Source organism: Gastrolobium bilobum, unplaced genomic scaffold (genome assembly GCF_033153095.1).
Source record: "Gastrolobium bilobum isolate Gb01-03AN ecotype WA unplaced genomic scaffold, APGP_CSIRO_Gbil_v1 utg6770, whole genome shotgun sequence".
In the NCBI taxonomy this organism is placed as follows: domain Eukaryota; kingdom Viridiplantae; phylum Streptophyta; class Magnoliopsida; order Fabales; family Fabaceae; genus Gastrolobium; species Gastrolobium bilobum.
The window spans coordinates 63,776-73,280 of NW_026897575.1; the positions used below are offsets into that span (position 1 = coordinate 63,776).

Below are 9,505 nucleotides of genomic sequence, written 5' to 3' on the forward strand. Positions count from 1 at the left end.
AACCTCTACAGTTTCCAAGCTTCTGAGTGCTGGAAACCTTACAACCACCAAGTTTCTGAGTAACCTTTTAACTTCACAGGCTCTTAGATACTTTTTAACTTGTGAGTCTCACTACCCTCAAATACGTGATTATAATTTGGAAGTGTTTAGAATACAAATTTACACTCTCAAAGTATGGATATACAACTTGAAGAACTATAGGTATATAGTTTTTCACAATATGAGCTTAAAAATGTGTGATCTTTGAAAAAAATTGAAAGATATGTAATTGATGATCAAAATACTCTCAAAATATGCTTAAGATGTGTAAAAATGACGCCCAAAATATTTTAGAGTCGTTGGGAATGCATATATATTGTTTCAATTGAAAACTAGTCATTTATAATTGTTATACGCATATTGGCTAGTAAGGATTCAAATTCCTTTTGTTAGGGATTTGAATCCTTTTTTGAGGGATTGAATCCTTGCACAGGGATTCAAATCCTTCATGAGGAATTGGAATCCTCCCTTGACAACAATTGAAAGATGGTCATAAATACATTTTTTCACTTACTTTCATTTTAAAATGATTCCTAACATTATAGGAAGATATATTGGCAATATGTTTATAAGGTTAAAATATGTCCAAAACATATTAAAAATGTGTTGAAATAATTTTCCAAACTTCTTGACTCTTATACATGAATTTCACAAATAGAAATCAATTTAATTCAAAGAATCATTTCATGAACATTCTTGGCTCTTATAAAAATTATTATAATGTTTAGCATATGTATGTTACTTTCCTTTGTTAGAAAAGCATACCAAGATGATTTGTATAAGAGTCATGCAATTTTGAGAGATAATGCAATATTGAGTTCATGCAATGCAATTCAATATATACCCTTACAATTAAATCTAAGTCCTAAAAGTATAATCTATAAAAACAAGGACTAATTAGCTTCTTGCGTCGATTGTTGGATCTTGATCTTCACTTGAACTTGATTATTGACTTGTTGGTTTTGCAATACTTTGAAGCTTTGTTTGATCTTACCATAATTTGTGAGATTAAACTTTTCTTAAAGGTTGTCCATGTTTTACTGTCTTTGATCTTGATTTTGTTCCTTTTATTCTTCCTTGTTGCTCTTGTTTCATTGCTAGTTTTCTTTACAATTCATGCATGTTTTTCCCACTTTAATATTTCATTACTTCTCTTGTGTAGCTCTATCATATATATTCAATCTCCACATATGATTGATGTTTTTCACTCTTAATCAATGCACTTATCTTTTTGTTATTATCTCTTTATTATAATATAACATCTTGTATCCACAATTCTCACTTTGATTTCAAAATTTTTAAATGAGTTCATCGATTACCATCTCCAACTAGTTTGAGATAAATATAACGTTTATGTATAAATCTAAATTTATTTTAATTATCATTAAATAGGTAATTTAATATTTTTTACAAATAGAATATTAATATAATATCTTACATATATTTTTTTTATAAGACTAAAAAATATTTATTTTAAGTCAATAATTGAATATGAGTATTTTTAAATAATTTCTTTTATAAATATCGTATGAATTTACCTGCACGGGCTGAATGAGAATAGTTGAGAAGAATATCCACCAAAAAAAAAAAAGAATAGTTGGAAAAAAAATTGTATAACGACCATCACACGTTCAATAACCCAATCTCACATCAAGTGAAAACCAATAAATCATAGCCACCTGATTATAGCACTAAAGATTCATTTCACATCACATTTTCTTATTTTCAATAATGTTTATATTTCTTTTCTAAATAATAATTGCTTATACATTTTTTTTATATACAGTGTGAAGATAGATAAACAATTTATATTTTATATTTATATTATATTTCTAATATGAAAGATAATTAAAAAATAGGGGTAATAAGAATCTAATCTTAAACGATTTGATATTATGGAAAACACTTGACTCTCCCAAAAGTTTAAGTTGTTAGACGAAGAAAAATAAATTAATTTATATTTTATATTATAATTTTAATATATCAGATAGCATAATCAAATATAATAAGTTTAATTATAATAAGATAATAAAAATTTATTAAATATAAAATAGGAGTCCACTTCCATTTTTTCTATAAAAGATATATTATATTACTTTTATTTGTAAATTAAAAACTTGATAATAAAAATAATAAATTGAGTGACAAAAGATTTTATTATTTAATTTAAGATGTTTATAATATAATTATGAGAAAATATTTTCTCCAATTTCATAAGATAAGTCTCTCTCCTGTACTAATAAAATGGTGGGCCTTTTAAATTTTTTCTTTTCTTCTTTTTTTATAAAAAAGGGTCACACATGGTTTGTCTCGGTAAGATAAGACAAATTATCTTCTTGTTGTATAAGAATAGTAAACCCCTAAAATTATGAGGGAGAATATTCTCATTATTAAAAATTTTCACTATTAATTTACTACCTATTTAATCATCATTAGATCAAAGAGAGAATACTAAAAAGTTTTGAAAAAAAAGAAAATAATAATCCAATAATAATTATATAGATAGCAAATTGGTAATAAAAATTTTTAGTAATTAGAATATCATTTCTCAAAAATTATATACGATTGTTTTTATTGGAGAGTACAGAATCGATGGCGTGTAAAGTTTAATATGTGTTTAGCCGGCATTATTGTATCATTCATTCTCCTTGTGTTGTACGTCACCTGTGACTAAAGCACCAATAACGATGCCAATTGCCAAATGATCTCAACTTGGTACAGCCTTTTTAGCAAGAGGGCACTCGGTACTTCCCTAATATTAAAGAAATTTTTCTCAATGGAAATTTTTTTGGTATAATAAATATAGGTATATCTATACTAAAAAAAATATTTAAACTTACAAAAATTATAAAAAAAAATATGAGTTAAAATAATATCTTTTCTTTTTTAATAAAAAAAAATACCGAGTTCAGTATTCTGTATTATCAAGAAATTAAAAATAAATATGATTCCCGCTGAATGCATTCTTGGGGAGGGGGCTGAATCTTTAGCCATCACTGTTCCCCCGCACTCCGGATTAGTCCCATAGCCGGCTCAAAGAGTCGAAGCTCGTGGGGATACCGGAGGGAGCCAACTCGTCTCAAAGAGATAATTAGGGTTGGGTAACTCCAAAAAAAAAAAAAAAAAAATTAAAAATAAATCCTCTTATATTTAAAAAAAATTATTTGATTATATGAAACAATTATAATCATACAAAAATAAATCAATAGTTATAATAGTAACTATTTTTTTTAATATTTTTTCTTTCCTCTTTTTTATTATTATTAATCTATCTTTATATTGTTATAATTACCCAACTAACCGTATTATATCTTTTTCAATATGAAAAATTTCCCACAACTTGGCATTATCTTGAAAGTGATGTGACCAAAATGATCATTATCACACCCCACTCTCTTGCCAATCAATTATTGTCGAATTTTAAGCATTTGATGGTATGAACGTTCCTAACTCAAACCCTGTTTGGTCCCTAGCAACGTAGATATCAATATCAGTTACCTTAACCTCACTGAACTTTACTCTTATCTAGTGAGAAGAAGGGAAGTAAAGGGAATACAGGGGGATGGCAAAAAGGTACTGCTACAAGGATTTGCTTCCTTTTGGGGCTATGGTGACCATGGAATGCACCAACGTTGCCTTGAATACTCTGTTCAAAGCAGCTACCTTGAAAGGGATGAGCTACCATGTCTTTGTTGTTTATGCTTATACTGTTGCTGCTGTGGTACTCCTTCCTGCACCCTTTATCTCAAGAAGGTGGAGAATCATTTGATTATAAAAACAAAGACAGAATAAAAACATCTAACTATGGCAGCTACAATTGAATCTTTTTTTTTTTAATTTTTTTTTTTCATGTTGTGTTTCTTTGTCTCTTTGCAGATCAAGAGTGCTTCCTCCTCTCACTTTCCCCATACTATGCAAAATTGGTCTTCTTGGGCTAATAGGGTACACACTTAATTTTATAAATTTTGATCCAAGGGAATCACAAGACATGGGACTTTATTTTGCAATTCCTGTGTGATTTAGTTTTTTTTTTCTTTTTTTGTCAATGACTTTGATTGGTATGAATTGCAGGTGTTCATCTCAGATCATGGGCTACACAGGCATCAGTTTCAGTTCTCCCACTCTCGCCTCAGCGATCAGCAACTTGGTGCCAGCTTTTACCTTCTTGCTTGCCATCATTTTCAGGTTCCTCACCCTCTCATGTTATACCCATGTGCATGTGTTGAAGAGTCAGCGGCAAGAATAACGGAAAATATACAAAATTTATTCTAATACTTTTAAAAAGAAGCAATTTATAGTTATATTTATATATAAGGGGAATGTTATACTTACACCCTATTTTCCTTTACAATCTCTTACAACCAATATCTTAACTGTTGATTTCCGTTAATCAACGGTTAAGATTTTTGCAAATAAAATTTATTAATGAGTAGTTAATGAGTTTAAAACTTGGTAGGGATAGTTCTGCTGCCCTTAAGAGTCATTGCAGTAAAAAAATCTCAAAATTTATATAAGAAAAAATAAGCCTTATCAATTTTTGACATTTTTATTTGCGCATAATTTTGCATGTACAAGTCCACTGCTTTAATTATTACTTTTATACATTTACCCAATTTTTTCACTTTTGAATTAATTTTATTCGTGTAAAGAACTCTGGAATACACCACCCCAAAAGCTAGCTCAAGGGGTGGGAATGCCCAAGGCCTTATAAAGGCCATATTAGTTGTCCATCCAATCAATATGGGACTATATATTTCAACACGTCCTCTCACGCAAGAGCCTTTTAGGCTAGAAGCGTGGAATTTTTTATTTTATTTTAATTCCACTTTTTAAAACGGGGGACAGTGAGGCTCTGATACTATGTAAAGAACTCTGGGATACACCATCCCAAAAGCTAGTTCAAAGGATGGGAGTGTCCAATGTCTTATAAACTCCACATTAGTGGCACATACAACTAATGTGAGACTATATATCTCAACAATTCGTTCTTTAATTACCTGTTGAATTAGTAACAATTATCAAGTAATTACTTCTGGCATATTTCTTTTCCTCCAAAATATTTAAGAAACAGGTAGATCTTATATGGTAGCATCAAGGTTGTTAGAATTGGACCCAATCAATCGAATCCAAAAATCGTTGACCCAATGCAATGTTGAATATAAAACTTAATATTGACGCCATTTACTATTCGCCTTTCCTCACATATGACCTTATTCAAACAGTTAATGATTTTGCAGTGGAAATGGGTTTAAACTACTCATAAGTTTTATCTTTATGATTCAATGTGTTATTATGTTATGTATTCTCATTTAATATTTCTCTTGACATATTAAAGTATGGAAAAGGTGGTTGTAAGAAGTGCAAGTAGTCAAGCCAAGGTCTTGGGTACCGTAGTATCAATATCAGGAGCATTTGTAGTGACTCTCTATAAAGGACCACCAATCATCATTGCTCATTCACCTTCCTTTTCACTTCAACAAATTAACACTCTCAATTCAGTGGATGGAAATTGGGCCATTGGTGGCCTTCTTCTGACTGCTGAGTATATACTGGTTCCATTATGGTACATTGTACAGGTACACATTTTTTATGCTACAGAAAGATTCAATTAAGAAAATGGGCGAGCCTACAATAGTGCTAAAGAAAATTATTGTAAGGTCACGAATTCAAATTTCAAAAATAGTTTCTTTATAAAACTTAAAGGTAAGACTATTATAAAAATTGTCAGGGTTTAACAGGGAGTGAATTTTCTTTTCTTTTTTTACATAAAGCTTGAATTAATTAATTATCAAAACAATTTTTGATTCCAAACTTAATCCATTCTACAGGTGCAAATCATGAAGGTGTACCCTGATGAACTAACTGTGGTCTTCTTTTACAACTTATGTGTCAGCATCATGGCTGCAATTGTAGGTCTAATTACAGAGAAAAATGCAAGTGCTTGGAAAATTGGACTTGATACAGCATTGGTTTCCATCGTTTGCTCTGTAAGAAGCACACAGAAACTACTACAGAACTTTAGTCTATAGTATATTCTAATTATTCTAAAGTAACCTTATGATGATGCATTTCATATTTTTAGGGAATTTTTGGGTCATTCTTGAACAATGCAGTTCACACATGGGTGCTACGTATAAAAGGGCCTGTCTATGTTGCAATGTTCAAGCCACTCTCAATTGCCATAGCTGTTGCCTTGGGAGTCATTTTCCTTGGTGATACTCTGAACCTTGGGAGGTATGATTTATTACTTTATTTAATTCTAAATTCTCAATTTTCCTTTTAAACAAGCGAAACACATGTTCATGCACAAATGTATCTAACCAAACAAATTGCTATTCATAACGCAGACTTCTGGGATATATGATTTGTGTAACAATAATAAATGAAATCTTTGAGAAAATTGCTTCATTCTCATACAGCTCACCCTGATTAAAACACTTCTGATCACTGTGTGCGCGCGTTCTTTCCCCACACTCCATAACTTCGAACATCAAAACTCCCAATGCAGTTGTCAGATAAGTCTAATATATAAATAATTACAGTGACCTTCGCTTAACATCTTGATTTTTTAGGTGAGATGGTAGTTTAATATGGTATGAATGCGTGGTCATGAGTTCGATTCACGGTACCCTCCATTCATTTAATAAATATTTAACTGAGATATTTTTTAACACGGGTGTAGATAAAAGTGACCATCACTAAAACTTTTAGGTGATATGGTTGTTTAATAGCAGCTAAGTCAAATCTATTTATTATCTGTGATTTTTAACTGATCTTTGCACTTTTAATACGTTATTGTAACAGAGAAGAAACTAAGCAATTTAATGATTTAGTTTGTTGCATTGTTCATTTTCCTGAATTCTTTCTGTACTTTGCAGTCTAATAGGAGCTACAATAATATCGATTGGGTTTTATACTGTAATGTGGGGTAAAGCAACAGAAGAGGCGGATGAAGATGTCCCTGGCCAGGAATCACCAACTACAGAGAATGTTCCTCTCTTGCAAAGCTATCAAACGGATAGAGCTGAAAACAAAATGCATGGAAGTGTATAAAAGACGAACAGAACTGTTCACAACTCCTAACAATATAAAAAATCAGAGAGTACCAGTTTGTTGTCATAAAATAGCAAAGAATACATTACTATGAGGATCAAAAGCATGCTTTTGTTGTCCCACAAGCTGAACTTGTGATGCCAACAGCAGCATAGCTACCCCTCAAGAGGGACACTAAATATAAGACTAGTCTCCTTTCACCCTGAAGCAAGGAACTTGAACCAATCTTTCTACAGAGGAGGGAGCAACCTATCTGCAAGTTGACTATAAGACAAAGGAGCAACTTTTCTGTCTCTTGTAAAATGCCATCCACAATAGGTATTCAAAAGCTTCTGGAAAGATTCTACCAAAAATATGTGTAATGCCACAAAGTATGCTTAATCAGAAGATCACAAAAGTGCAGTAAGTAAATTAAGCTAACTGAAATGAAACGTAAGTTGACACACAACAGAATATGAAAAGCAAAGCATAGTCATTAGTTCCAACATAAGAAAGATGACATGTAAACAAATAAGATTTAAGGGGGAAGAAAAAGCTGAGGACAGGAGTTTTATTCTAGCTGGGGTCAAGGTCTAGTTTGGCCTTATTCAGATAGTTGATCATTGATAACCATGGCATTGTTCGTATGCTTCTCTCGCTACCAGTCTCTTCATGGTCATCTCTAGTTTGACATACCTTTGACTATTGCATGATTCTTTACTAATGCCTACATCGTATTAAGGGGGAGAAATTCGTTCCAATTGCAATCTGGCCCCATCGGACTTTACCTCGGTTCCAATTTGATCCGGTGGATATTGTCCTAGTTGTGAAATCAAAGTGGTGATTGTGGAACCATGCGCACTTGATTATAGAGTTTTTTTTATGGTACCACACCTTCATGATGTTTCGATGATTATAAACATGCTTGATGAACACAAGCAACATGTAAAAATGTTAAAAGGGAAGAAGAAGAAGAAGAAAAAAGCAACAGTCAATCCAACATAGTGAACAAAGAATGAAGCTAAGTTGAGCATCAAGTGAATATGGAAGATTCAAGAGCCAAAGAGTAAAGCTAAGTGCAAAAGTCCTGGTCAAATATATATATATATATATATATATATATATATATTTGGAGATATTCCAATTGGTTTGCTTTGTGACTAGTCCGACTCATGACGGGTTTCGGAATTAAGGCTTTAAACTTCTTCCAAAGACGATACTGAAAAAGACAGAACACCACGTACTCTCACCTCCTCCTAACGCCAACTGACCATCATTTAATTGTTCAAATATATCTTTAAGAATTTTTAGAGATGAATGCAAAAATATATGATTGATTCTTAATATAAATTTTGAATTGCATTGCTTGATAGTCTTCAAAATGGATATTTTGATGAGACATCCGGCCCAAGAGATCTATTGCAACTTCTGAGCGGATCAAATCACTTGTAGTAGGGCCAAAAAGTTCAAGGAAGGCCTAAATAATTTAGTTCGGGACTTATGGACTGAAATGGAGCGGGAATATTTGACCTAAGTCTTAAGCACCGTTTAGATCAATAGCGTGGCTGAAGGTTTCATATCAACGAGTTAGATTGTATCTTTCTCTTGCTAATTAGATTTGGGCCACAAATTTTTTTAGTTCAAGGTATTGCTTCAACGAACAAAATTGTACATTTATTTTATGAGGAGGGATATTCTTACTACCAAAATCTTCTACTACCAATGGTAGTAAGAATATCCTTCCTCTTATTTTATTAATTAGATTTGGACCGTAGTTTATTGGACTTAGTTCTTTTATTGTATTTGTTTAAATACACCTTTGATGGTTTGGTCAGAAGATAAAAATGTTATTAGATTAAATTTGGAGACGTATTCCCTTCTTTGCGTGTTTGTTTTTTTTTAATCCAACCCTAATTAATTCTTTGAGGCGAATTGACTTCCCACAATATCATCACAAATTTCGACTCTTTCAGCCGGCTACGAGACTAATTCGGAGTGCAAAGTGGATCAGGAATAAAGATATTTAAACTTCTCTCAAATGATGGCATGTGGGTATCGAGCTGAGGTCCTTTTCTTTTCACTTACTCAGCTCCCTTGCTATCAATTGAATTACCATTATTTGATTCTTTTTTGTGTTCTTAGTTCAACTAGATTTGTATTGGTTAGCTATCCATAAACTCAGGGCTTATCAATCAAGTTCCGAACATGGTTGTGGCAACATAGCTTAGGGCGTTAGTTTGTTTCTTTTGCAAGCAAGAGTTGTTGTGAAAATACCAAGGGTTCTTATATCATCGAATGCGGGGGTCTAAAGGTTTTCACATTCTATCCATCCAGATTTGATTTGTGTGAGTTTTCGGATTATGGATATATCCTTCTTACATAAAAAAAATGGCAATAATTGTTTTCTTTCCAAATATAGGTCAAACCAAATTTG

The 9,505-nt window shown here is 31.8% G+C and overlaps 1 protein-coding gene across 1 annotated transcript; it reads left to right on the top strand.

The window, feature by feature from the left end:
• The first annotated feature begins 3,496 nt into the window (after nt 1-3,496).
• LOC133308227 (WAT1-related protein At3g28050-like) lies at nt 3,497-7,535 on the top strand. Its single transcript, XM_061508835.1, has 7 exons — nt 3,497-3,792; nt 3,916-3,981; nt 4,111-4,224; nt 5,375-5,615; nt 5,868-6,026; nt 6,122-6,273; nt 6,918-7,535. Exons 1-7 carry the CDS (start codon nt 3,602-3,604, stop codon nt 7,090-7,092), a joined length of 1,098 nt encoding a protein of 365 aa, XP_061364819.1. The 5' UTR covers nt 3,497-3,601; the 3' UTR covers nt 7,093-7,535.
• The last annotated feature ends 1,970 nt before the right edge of the window (nt 7,536-9,505 follow it).

Coding starts and splice junctions, on each gene's coding strand:
- LOC133308227 (XM_061508835.1), top strand. CDS start 3,602: ATGGCAAAAAGGTACTGCTACAAGGATTTGCTTCCTTTTGGGGCTATG. Junction 5,616..5,867: donor CATTATGGTACATTGTACAG/GTACACATTTTT, acceptor TCCATTCTACAG/GTGCAAATCATGAAGGTGTA. Junction 6,274..6,917: donor GATACTCTGAACCTTGGGAG/GTATGATTTATT, acceptor TGTACTTTGCAG/TCTAATAGGAGCTACAATAA.